This window comes from Condylura cristata, unplaced genomic scaffold (assembly GCF_000260355.1).
Source record: "Condylura cristata isolate star-nosed mole 26May11 unplaced genomic scaffold, ConCri1.0 scaffold00026, whole genome shotgun sequence".
Taxonomy (NCBI): Eukaryota; Metazoa; Chordata; class Mammalia; order Eulipotyphla; family Talpidae; genus Condylura; species Condylura cristata.
In genome coordinates this window covers 27,265,398-27,278,462 of record NW_004567127.1, presented here as the reverse complement: position 1 = coordinate 27,278,462, position 13,065 = coordinate 27,265,398, and the positions used below count along the sequence as shown (strand labels likewise).

Genomic DNA, 13,065 nt, shown 5'->3' with positions numbered 1-13,065 from the left:
ACAATGTGAAACCCAACCCTCAACAAGATACCCTTCCATTACAGGATATCTATCTGCACACACACACACACACACACACACATACACACACACACTATCAAATTGGAACAACTGAGGCCTATCAGTAAACTTCACATGCATGTCTTTGAGAGACTAGAATACCGAAGCAGAACACGCAAATCCATATAGTCAGTAGTCCTTACCAGGAATCCTTATTTTCTTATTCACATTTTTTTTTTTTAAGATTTATTTATTTATTCATACAGAACTGGGGTACAGGCCAGAGGCTCAGGGGCGGTGAGAGGCTTCACCAGAGACAGAGTGGGGAGCAGAACAGGCAGATCGACGAAGTACACTGCTGAGGGGAGCAGCGGGCGGGTCAGGAGAGGTCTGGCTCGCCATGTGGTCTCCTCCGGGGCAGGCGGGAATCGAACTCACGCGGAAGTGGCTTCAGATTCTCAGTGCTGTGCTTTAACCCGCTGCGCCACCAGGGAGGGCCTCTTATTCACATTTTAATGAAACAAAGTTATCTGAGGAGCTGCTATATGCCAAAATGCAAATAAATTTTGGAATGGAGGAAAGGACAAAGTCAGAGACAGAGATGTGAGACATCTAGAAGTCACCCTACAGAAGCTTTCCCAAATTCTTTAAAGGATACTAGTCTCTTAATACAACCCTTGAAAATACAGTTTTGTGGTCAAATACACATAAGTAATGCTGCATAGTATATCACAGAGTCACTGTATACTAAGGTGTCTGAGAGGGATTATAATATAGAAGAATTACTGGCTATATGATATGCAATCAACTACAAATAAGAAATAGTTGCCCAAGGGAAAAAAAAAACTTACAGATTTACCCCTTAGCTACAAATGAATCAAACACCTCAGTGATCTCATTCATAGTACAAGTAAAGTGTCTGTATAAAATATGCTACTATACTCCATGTGTTCCAGAAACCATCCTTGGAATTCATCTTGCTTTAGAGCAAGCATATCCCATATGTACATAAGGTGAACAGTGGGTTAAGACATTGGAGGTGAGCCCACTGTTAGTTTATACTCATCTGCCTGACCCTGTTATTAATCTTTTAAGTGCGAGGTCTCAAATAAAATATATAAAGCATTAACAGTGCATATGCCATGTCATTCAATATCCATAAATAGGTATAGTCACATTTTATTTACATAGATTTACAAATTATATACACATATATAAATAAATAAATCTGTATATGTAGCTAATGAGGGTGACAATTATTTTCTATAAATTATCTGTGCCTCTGTAAAAAATCTTCTCAGGGCTTTACCAATTTGATTTGCTTATTATAGGGAGTATGATCACAATATGATCCAAGATTCATTTGACAATGAGAAAATTAATAATTTCTCTGTGATCAGGTGAATATTTTCAGGAGGATTAAATTTTCATTCTGTAACAATGTATATAATGAAGATAAAAAGAAAATCCCCACAGGTAATCACTTTATATAGTGATCACATTATCAAATATAAGATCCAACCTCATACATTTAATTGATAAACTAAATACTATATTCTTAAAGAACATGAGGGAATGAATCCAGAAATGAAAAGATGAAAAACTGCATTTCCTGACAAGCCAAATTTTTTTTAATTCTACTTAATATGATTTTTTAAAACAAAACATCACATCTTGAAAAATTTTAGTATTAGGGTATTATGATAAATTGATACTGGAGAGATAAAATCTATCAGTAATATAAACTCTTATCTAAGAAATCCTTTTTGCAAAGGAATCTAATAGGATGGTCATCGCTTAAATTTTAGTTGGCCTGGAAACCATTACCTCTCTTTAACATTGGAGAAAATACACATTTTTAGCTCAAGGACATATTTTTTTTTATGTATCGAATATCACAACTCTTAGTTCTTAGGAAACAGGCTTAATGCAAGACCAATACAGCTGTCTGTGTTGAAATAAATCATATGTACTTTTGATAGATAATAGTTATAAGGGCCACATTTAAAGAAAATCATTTTTATTTTACTTTTGTGCAACTACTAGTGAAATTTTCTATCTCTCATAAAGCTTAACCAAATCTAAAATAATGTATGTACACTTAAAATAAGTGGACTTACTTATAGTGAAATAATACAAAAAATCTAATCTGGGCCTTTCTTGTAGTCCTAATATAAGTTTAAAGACTTAAAGAGGAGAAGAAAGAACAGGACAATACATTAACCTATTAAAATACTTACTACTGTGTTTTGTGAAAAGTATCATATTATCAGGAAGTAAAATCTTATTTTTATTTTTTGGAAAGTTTTATTTATTTATTTATGCACACAGAACTAGGGTACAGGCCAGAGGTGCAGGGACCGTGAGAGGATTCACCAGAGACAGAGAGGGTCGCAGAACAACAGACTGACAAGTACACTGTTGAGGGAAGCAGCGGGAGGTTCAGGGGAGGTCTGCGATGCCTTGTGGATCACCTGTGGGGCAGGCTGGGATGAATTCATGCTAAAGTGGCTTTAGCATCTTAATGCTGTGCCTTACCCCGCTGTGCCACCAGGGAGGGCCCTCTTATTTTCTTTTTATAATAAAGGCATAAATTATGCAAAGAGAGTAAGGTCAAGATTAGCAGTTCATCCATGAAGTCTGTGTTGTTGTTTTTGTTTTGTTTATTTGTTTGTTTTTACAATGTCAAGACTAGGCTCCATTCCCTAGGAATTTTGACTCAAAATATGACAGTGTGCCTAAGCCACTCATTTATACTTTAAAAATTTAAATGGTGATTCAGCATGCATACGAGATGAAAACCACTTTTTAGACTGGTATTCTTTAGCAGAAAGGTAAGTGAGCACAAATGTGAGCTAGTCATGTAATCTAAAATGGTCTAGAAAGTACAAACCAAAATTAAGTTTAATAAGTACAGCAAATCAATAATATCACCATAGCATGTACACAAAACAAAAATTATATTATTATTTTTAAGTGAAATTACACTGATTTACTAATCATTTACAAACTGTATGATTTCAGGAATACAGCTTCACACCTCAACATGTGTATTTCCCTGTCTTACTACCAAACTCTAGTGCCATCACATTGCCCAAATGACTCTTCTCCACTCTTCATTCCCTACTATCCTTCTCCTTTCTCTCTGGTAACCACTGTATTTTTCAGAGTCTGAGCTATTTCTGTTGTGTTTTTCCATTTGTTTGCTTTTAGTTATTTATATTCCATGTAAGAGTGAAACAAAACAGTACCTGTCTTATTTCTGACATTTCACTTAGTATAAATTGCCTCAAGTTCCAACTATGCTGTCACAAAAGACAAGTTTTCATCTAATTTAACAGAGGAGCTGCATTTCATTGAGTATACATACATCTGTAGAAGGGCATTTAGGTTAATTCTAAGTGTTGGCAATTTTGGAAAATGCTACTTTGAACATAGGGGTGTAGATACCTTTTTAATGTTTTCCTATACTTATAGGATAAATACCTAGAAATGGTAATAATATTCTATCACATAATTATTTCTCTTTTGTTAAGAGAACATTTTTAAGACATACTCTCCCAACAACTTTCAAGTACACAACACACTATTTTTATTATTTTAAAGATTTGTTTATTTATGCAGAGAAGAGCTGGGATACAGACCAGAGGTGGGGTGATGAGAGGATTCACTAGAGACACAGTGGGGAGCAGACAGACAACTGACTGTAATACAATGCCGAGAGGAGCAGTGGGCAAGACAGGAGAGGTCTGCTGTGCCTTGTTGATTAATTTAATCTCCCTGACTGGGAATCGAACTCAGACCACATAGGTTGCAGATTGTTTCATAATGCTGAGACTTAACCCCTTGCTTTACCAAGGAGGTCCCAGTATTATTAACTTTAATCATCATATTGCTACTAAATTGTCCAGAATTTACTCCTTTTCTAATTGGAAGTCTGTGTCTTTATTTTGAATTTAGCTCAGTAATAAAGTTATAAATTACATTCCTTATATTTTAAATAAAGCACTGATTTATTTTCCAAAGCAAAGGTCACTTTGCTTAGCAATTTATAAACTTCCCACAGTTCACTAAACAGAATGTTTTTGCTCTTTCCTCCTACAGCCAAAAAAAGTGAAGGATCCTCTCATCAAGAAAAACAACACTTATGCTCCCACAGCAACCAGCTATACCCCTAATCTGGCAAGGGGTGACCCTGGCTTGGCAACCATTGCTAAAAGTGCAACAATAGAACCAAAAGAAGTGAAACCGGAGACAAAACCACCAGAACCCAAGAAAACCTTTAACAGTGTCAGTAAAATTGACCGACTGTCAAGAATAGCCTTCCCACTGCTATTTGGAATCTTTAACTTGGTCTATTGGGCGACATATTTAAACCGTGAGCCTCAGCTCAAAGCCCCCACTCCACATCAATAGGTCTGTACGTCCATGCTGCTGTTCAGTCCACCACAATGGGAATTGCTTTCTGTTCTCAATGCAATGATTCCCATCTGCTTTATTGCCTCTGTCTTAAGAATTTGAAGGTTCCCTAATTTCCATAATTCATACAAGAACAACAAACCCCTGTCTGGCAGTCCCAAGCAGAACAGAATATTCAGCTGAGAGACAGGATTCTGAGATAGAGAGAGCTCCAGAGCAAAACCTAAACAAAGGAGACAAAACATGAAAGAGGAAAAGAGGGGGAAGTGGGTCCAAAGATAGGAGAAAAAGTAGAGTAAAAATAAAAACTTATCTGTAACTCCAGGTCATTTGTAGATATATATTTCCAAATAATTTTAAAAAAATGTATATGTCAAAATATTTTTATGGGAAGGTAGTTAAAAGAGTAAATTATAATATTTAACAAAGAAAGATTTTTAAAAATCTGTCTTTATTGCACAAACTATGGTATGCGTACATTTTTGTTCGTTTTTAAACTGATGGATAGCTTTAACATTTCATTTCCAAAGCTAAAAGTCTCTGTTCTTTCTCCTTTTAAAAATGTTTAATACATTATTTTGTTGTTAAATGTTATTTTAAAATTCATGGAAATTGCATAGGCAAAGATGCAATTTCACACTGTAGACACATTTAACTAATGGAGAGAAATACTTTAAATAGGTTACTTTGCTATCATCTGAGCTTTTACACTAGACTCCATGAGGAATCATTCAAACAAAGACTTTCACACAATTAAAGATAAAGTGAAATAATTGAAAAAGATTCCCTTTCCATCCTATTTCCAGATAGCACATGGTCACAATAATCACTTGATTCTTATTATGAAGATGTTTTTAGAGGGGCAAAAATATTTTGCAAGCTCTAGAATTGTTGAATGTATTATTTTATATAACAGTACATTAAAAGCTTTTAGATTGAACTTTATGACTAGCAAACAAAAATAGAATATATAAATTATATATGTAAATAAAAAGCATGAGATTGTACATTTTTTACTTTTTTTAAAGTTAAGTTCTTAAAATATCGTGTAGGACTCACCACTCTTAGCTGTTAGAATGTTGTTAAGTGCTAAGGAAATACATTTAGAGCCTGCATTTAAGAACAGAACAGTACATAGAAATCAGATGGAAATTAAAAACATATGGGTATGCTTATTTGAAGAAAGCTTATCATCTCAAACTGTTGCCCTGCCTGGTGTACAGTAGCAAATCAGTTGCTATCTGCTCAACTCATGCTGCGTTCCCCAAGTTTAGGCTCTTGTAAAATAGAAAGTGGAAAAGCATTAGTGAGAGCTAGAAAATCAACTGTATATTATACTATCTTTGCTGATACCAACTATTTCAATAAGTATTGTACCATATGTAGCATTAAATATAAAAATACATGAAAGAATGTACAGGAAATAGCTTTTATTGAGTAATATTATTACATTTCATTTATACCGTAGCAATACATTTGTAGGTATACTATGTAAGGGCTTTAACTACAAGAGATTCATTAATATACCCTATGAAAATTCTAGTCTGTTTCATTACTTCCCAGATGTTTTAGACATAGCTATTTATGCAGAAGGTATTTTTGAAGTCTCCTTTTGTCTGACAGAGTTTCAGAGATATTTAAAATTAGTGTCCAGAATCCACAGGTCATGGTCTAAACACATTTAGAGTAGTACAACACAAACTTGTCAGCATAATTGCCAAATAAGACAGTTGGGATCCATCCATACCTAAGTTTTGCGTGATGTTTTTCACAAAAAGCTGCTATCCAATGATGTAGGAAAATACACTGTTTGTAGTTTCCTCAACAAACTCTGGCTTTCTTTTTCAATGTGCTTTACTGTTTGATTTGGTCCTGCCTAAATTTTATGAGCCAGGCATATAAAGTTGAACCTAGAAAATTTCATCCTCTGGTATCATATGTAGATATCATATATATAAAATGAAATAAAAAAAATGGCTCTAACTTCTGTGTTGCTGTTTATCTTGTTATTTTTCGACGTTAACCTACTGTGTTTATTAAGAACATATGACCTTCCAGATTCCTCATTCCTAACTTTTGGTCTGTATTTTGACATTAGATGTGAATATTTCTTATTAGTCTGCTTTCTGCTATGCAATGACTGCATCTCTATCATTTCTTAGTTTGTTAGTTCATGTGGATAGTATTCTATTGTATAAATTGACTGCACAATTTATCACAAATTATTCTCTGTAGCTTTTCTACAGTGCTTTGCTAAACCATGTAATTCTAGTTAAGTCTTCCTTGAAAATAAAGATGCACTCTTATAGAGGACAGTTCCTGTTTACTCCCAGGAAAATTTTTTAAAAGTTGACACTGAATGTTTATTGCACCTTAGTGCAGTGAAGTGGCAATAAAACCTAACATGAATTGAGGTTGTTTATGGCAGATGCATGTATTGCTTTACAGAGTTTAGCAAAAGCTCTTAATTTTGTCACACTGTATTCTACTATAATAATAAAGCTAACATTATTCAATAACAAAAACGGAATGTTTGACTCTCTTCTTATATCATCAATAGAACTGTCCATCACCCTATTTAGAACATTTCTAAGATTGGGCACCTAAAAGTATGAAGTGGTTGCAGGAATAGAGGCTATTCAAGAGATAAGAGAATATACACCAAGTGCATAACCTAAACTTTGATTTTAAAAGGATCACTTTTCAGCAGGTAATTATGAAACACCTGGCATCTAGTGTTACTAGCAGTACTTCATCTTAAAATGTGTAAGATACAAATAGAAAAGACTCAGAGATAATAGTAGAGTTTGTTTATATATTAACATAACAATTTATTTCTGATCTACTCTGTGGAGAAGGTTTAAGTGCTTTGGGGAAAAACTCTAAACATTGCCTTTTCAAAAATTTCCTCCACCTCCACATGTTAAGGAACATTTACCATGTAGCCAAGATTGATAATCATTGCTCTACACCTTAAACATATACTTTCCTTAATATTTCTATAATCACAAGGTCAGATTAAAGTACAAAATATAATCACTTGAAAGGCAACACAGAAGTCCTTTCAGGGAAAATCATAAAGCTATACTTGCTTTCTGAAGACAAAGTCATATGAGGCAAAATCTTTATGTTTTTAGGTTAAAATAAATTGTATTTTAACAAATAAAACATAAACCTTTCCAAAATATGAGTTAAGACTTAGCATAATAATTTTTAAATTCCTTTAACCAATTAACAATCTTAATAAAATGGCCCATTAAACTATCTGAGTAATTCACTTATTTCTTGGCATACAAAAAATATAACAAATACTGACTACTTAGAGTATCAAACTACATCCATGTTAATGCTCACCATGTTAACAATGAAAAGAGTAAAAATAAGAATGGGCAATGTCATTACTGCAGACAATCTGCTTGAATATCATTAAACCTGTTAGTTAAAACCTACCGAGCTCTGCGACCAACAATAAAAATTATCTGATTTGTTTATATGTTAATCACATTTCAATCAAATAAATTGACTACAAATGCTAATTTAATCAAACTAAATTCTACTTAACAGTTGTTGAGTCTCTGCTCTGTACTAAGAACTACATAATTTTGTAGGGATGTAGAGTCAAATGTTTCATGGTCTTTTTCCTTTTGGAAATCACTGTTATTATGGCAGAGGAAGACAGAGAATCAGGCACAAGATAATAATATAAATATTATGATAAAGGGAAAGACTCCTAGGATATTTAAAGCAGAAGCATACTGCCATTCTTCATAAGGTTAGAAAACTGAGGATACAGATACTAGTGATCCAAGATGAGACATGAAAATAAGAGATTTAAAAATGTATTGGACCATGGAGACATCCTGGAATCAGTTACTGATACAGGTACTGATATTACAGAGATAAAAATGACAGTACAATCCTGGAAAGCTCATAATCTCATAGAAAATCTGAGTGTAAAGTCACAATATTTTATATAAGGATAAATGTACAAAGTATATATATACTTGCAAGTTTCATGAGGAGGATAGTGAAAATAAGACACCCAAGGAGGGCCATGATAAGTTCCAAATATCCTGAAGGGATGCACCTAGCACAAGTTGCATTCAGACTCAAGAAAGACTACAGAGGGTCCTAGATGTTTACACACCTCTGGTTGAAGATAGAGTCTTCTGCATATGCAGTGGAGACACAAGGGGGGCCAGAAGATGGCAAAACTAGGGAAATACTTGTAAAGAGTACAAAACATAATGAGTTATCCAGCACATACATAGCTCTATTGGTAAAAGTGGGAAGACTTACTAAATCAAGGTATTTTAGCACATCTTCTGACCAGTCATGGCCTGTCTACTAGATATGTTAATGGGCAAACCTGATGGGACTACCATCAGAAAACAGGATTTGCAAAATTATACAAGCCAGGCATTAACAAACCAAATCAACAAATGGGAGAGAAAAATCTCTAGGTGTAATAATAATGCAGAGATACCATAATAAGTTATTTAAAATATTAGGTGACATGCAAATAAATAGAAAAATGTGTTCCAGAGTAAAAAAAAGTCATCAAAAGAGACTGTCTCCGAGAGGGTTTATGTTTTTTATTTCTGGGGCCAGATATTACACTTAGTGGTTTTCAAAGCAGTATAGTAAGTATTTTCAAAGAATGAAAAAGCAGTATTTAAATAAAGCATTATGGTAATGACACATTGAACAGAAAATCTCAAGAAACATACAGAAAACATAAGAGATAAATTTAAAGCATGGAGACTTCAGAGGTACAGGGTCTACTGCACCCACAGACAGAGGCGGCTCCGCAAGACATTCACAGGGAAGGTGACTGAAGAGCTTCTGACCAATAGCGGGTACTTGCTTCTGGTTCTGATGAATGCTGAAAGAGGCTGGAGTTACGCCATGCAGCTCAAACAGGAGGCCAACACCAAATCCCGAAAACGCTTCCACCTACTATCCGGTCTCTGCAAATCTGTGAAGTACACGGAGTTGGAGGGCTTGTACTCGGCAGCCGCGTAGATACCAAGACCAAGCAGGAGGTCTAGGCAGACACCGCATACCTGGCAGGGACGCTATGCTTTGAGCATCGGGAGTGGAAAGCTGCCACTGAGGCCTTTAACAAGTACAAGACCATCTGCGAGAAGATGGCCAGAGCGTTCACAGAGAAGTAGGCCATGCTGTACAACTAGCGCATGGAGTAGATCTTGTCCAACATCCATTACTGCGCGTACAACATCGGGGAACAGTCAACTATCAACGAATTTATGCAGATGAGGATTTTGCCCTGTGGGTACCGAAGGGCTGCTGGCTGAAAAACTGGAGGCACTTATCACTCCACCCGAGCCAAGCTGGCAGCTACCATGAGGGCGGTGGAGTGGAGAGGGAGGACGGTTCCGGTGAAAAGCGACAAAATGAGGATCTTCTAGGACTGGCTGATATCAAAGGGTCATTGCCCAGGCTGAAAGTGAAGAAGCCGAGGAGCGTCTGTTCCAATCCTTGCTCAGCGAGTGCCAGAACGCAGTTCAGGAAGAGCTGAAGCCCGACCAGAAACAGAGAGATTACACCCTTGATGCAGCACAGCTATTTGACCCACATCAAGCTGTCGACAGCGATCAAGTGAAACGAAAGCATAGCGAAAGGCCTGCAGATGCTGCTGTGCAGCAGCAGCCGGAAGACAACAGCAAGTCCTCACCCGCCCCACATCCCCCCAAACCCCTACCCCACCCCCACCCTAGCCCCCAGGTCTTGATCTGGCTCTATGATATCATTCTGCAGAATCTGGTGGATTTGCATCAGCTTCCTGGCTTAGAGGAGGGCAGAGACTTCCAGAAGGAGCTAGGCTTCAAGACCCTGGTGTACTAGGCTTACAGGTTTTTCTTCACTGCACAGTCCTATGTGTAGGTGAAGAAGTGGGGCGAGGCCCTTGTCCTGTATGACCAAGTCCTGAAATACGCAAATGAAGCCAGTTCCAACGCCGGAGCCTCCAGAACAGACTGAAGGACTTGCCTGATGTGCAGGAGCTCACCATGCAAGTGAGATCGCAGAAGTGCTACTTGCAGGCGGCAGCAATCTTGGACACAAGCGACCCCTGTCAAACAGAGGTCTCCTCCCAAATCAAGGACAGCAACCCTCTGGTCGAACGCTTTGAGACTTTCTGCATGGACCCTTCCCTCATCACCAAGCAGGCTGGCCTGATGCATTCCCTCCCCCCTGCCCCCCCGGGTTCCAGCCTGTTCCTTGCAAGCCCTTGTTGTTCCACCAGGCTTTCAACCACGTGGCTTTCCCACCCCTGGAGGACAAGCTGGAACAGAAGACCAAGAGTGGCCTCATTGGGTACATCTAAGGCATCTTTGGGTTCAAGAGTTAACCGGCTCCTCCTTGGGGGTCCGGGAGTTACTAACTCTTCATCTGTGTTGTGAGAAAAACCCAGCAAGTTCCATGACATTAAATCCAGGTCTGCACCCGAAAAAAAAAAAAATCTACAAATTTAGAAATAAAAATGTAAATGAAGAAGTTAGAGGAACATAAGAGCATATTTGAGAAAACAAATCAATAGGGATAACCATATTAAATAACATGATGAAATATAATAAAAGAAAAATAAAAATCTCAAACATTGGTGGGATATCATCAAGAACATGAATATGAAAGAGGAGAGACATAAAGTAAAACATTATTTAAAGAAATAATGGGGACCTCAAAGCACAGCATTTTGAAACTATCCTCAACCACTATGGCACAAGCTCAATCCCCAGTCAGAGAGCTATCCACTGCTCCCCTCAGCAGTGTGTTTCAGTCAATCTGCCTGTTCTGCTCCCCAATGTCTCTGATGAATCCTCTCACCCCTGAACCTCTGGCCTGTACCCCAGTTCTTGTATGCATAAATAAATAAATCTTTAAAAAGATAAAGAATGGCTGGACATTGCCCAAAATGTGATGAGAAAACATTTTTCTGTAGATCATCCAAACATTGCTCAGTCATATACTATAAAGGGGTATGGTTCTTCTGGGTGGGTGTATTATGGTGATGCACATCTGAGGAGTGTTAAACCTATTCCTCTGACTCATATACAATGTTGTAAGTCAATGCTACCACAAAAGGTAAAAAGAAAAGAACATGGCATTTACTGAGATCAAATAGATAATTAATTCACTCATTTTTAGAGAAAGTTATATTAACAACAAAAAAACAAAAACAAAAAACCATGTAACCGGATTAAGGGGGGGAATATCTCAATAAACTCCAAAAAAGAATACACATAAATAATGCACCCCTCAACTTATCTTAGTCCAAATGTTAAAAAAAAGGTTCAAACTCCCAAACATATCAAGAGAAAAGTGCACATATCATACCAACGGCTTGATTAATAGCTGGATAATCAACAGAAAAAGCCAAAACAGTATTGGGTTAATAAGTTTAAAGTGTTAAAAAGGAAATGTCAACAAGAATTCCATATCTAACAAAACTATCTGTCAAAATATGTAGATGAAATAAAATCATTCTCAGATGAAGAGAATTCACTGCTCTCCAAAATATATTAAGGGAGTTCTTCGATTAAAAGGAAGTGGCTCCAGATGAAATTTTGAATTTCCATAAAGAAAAAGTACCAGTAAAGGTAATTATAGGTAAGTAATTATAAAAAAGTACAAATATTGGGCCCTCCCTGGTGGCGCAGTGGGTTAAAGCACAGCACTGAGAATCTAAAGCCGCTTCCTCATGAGTTCGATTCCCGCCTGCCCCGGAGGTGACCACATGGTGTGGCAGACCTCTCCTGACCCACCCGCTGCTCCCCTCAGCAGTGTACTTCGTCGATCTGCCTGTTCTGCGCCCCACTCTGTCTCTGGTGAAGCCTCTCACCACCCCTGAGCTTCTGGCCTGTACCCGTATGCACAAATAAATAAATCTTTAAAAAAAAAAAAAAGTACAAATATTTTTGCTGGTCTCTAACAGATGTTTTAAAAAACATAATACTATTGCTTAAAGTAATAACTTGAAAATTGTATTCTTGAGCTCTGACAATGAAAATGCAATATATGTTACAATATCAAGAAAAATGAATAATGCTATAACAAAACAAGCAGATGGCACCAGATGGTAGGCTGAAATCACAAGAAAAGGTAAGAAGTTCCAGACATGGTAACTGTATTAAGTATTTAATACAGTATGAGTAAATATTTTTTACTGATTTAAGGTTGTGAGATTACATAAACCAGTAATTATTAAGCGGTGCTATAAAATGCATTTTGGTCTTCATAATATTTATGGATATAACATAATGTTATTATCACAAAGGAGGTAGAGGACAAGGAGTCTATACTTGGAGGAAGTATTTCTGACATATATTAGAATTTAAGTTGGCATCAGTCTAAAGTAGACAGATAAATTAAGAAGTGTATTTTAACTTCAGAGTGATCATTAACCAAAAAACTCAAATAGTGAAAGCAAAACAGGTCAGAACACAACAAAGTAAGTAAAATGATGCAGTAGAAGTGCCTATTTAACCCAAGAGTAGATACTAAAACACAGAGAGAAGAAAAATGATATAAGAAATCAAGGGAAAAAATAGACTATTTTCTCACATTGCACACAAAATCAGCTCCAAATAAACTATAGGTCTAAATATAACAGTTAAAGCAATA

At 36.5% G+C, this 13,065-nt stretch overlaps 1 protein-coding gene and 1 pseudogene across 3 annotated transcripts in view; both read left to right on the top strand.

Annotated features, from left to right (window-relative positions):
• Positions 1-6,938, top strand: part of GABRA1 (gamma-aminobutyric acid (GABA) A receptor, alpha 1) — a 61,752-nt gene extending 54,814 nt beyond the window's left edge. For 2 of the 3 annotated variants that reach the window (XM_012730176.1, XM_004689808.2), the window contains one exon: positions 4,105-6,938. In XM_012730176.1, the coding sequence (XP_012585630.1) occupies positions 4,105-4,416 (312 nt within the window). In that variant the 3' untranslated portion in view covers positions 4,417-6,938. The remainder of the gene's footprint in view (positions 1-4,104) is intronic. The other variant, XM_012730177.1, reaches the window with a different exon arrangement.
• A 1,330-nt stretch (positions 6,939-8,268) lies between these two features.
• LOC101623213 lies at positions 8,269-10,792 on the top strand (annotated as a pseudogene).
• The last annotated feature ends 2,273 nt before the right edge of the window (positions 10,793-13,065 follow it).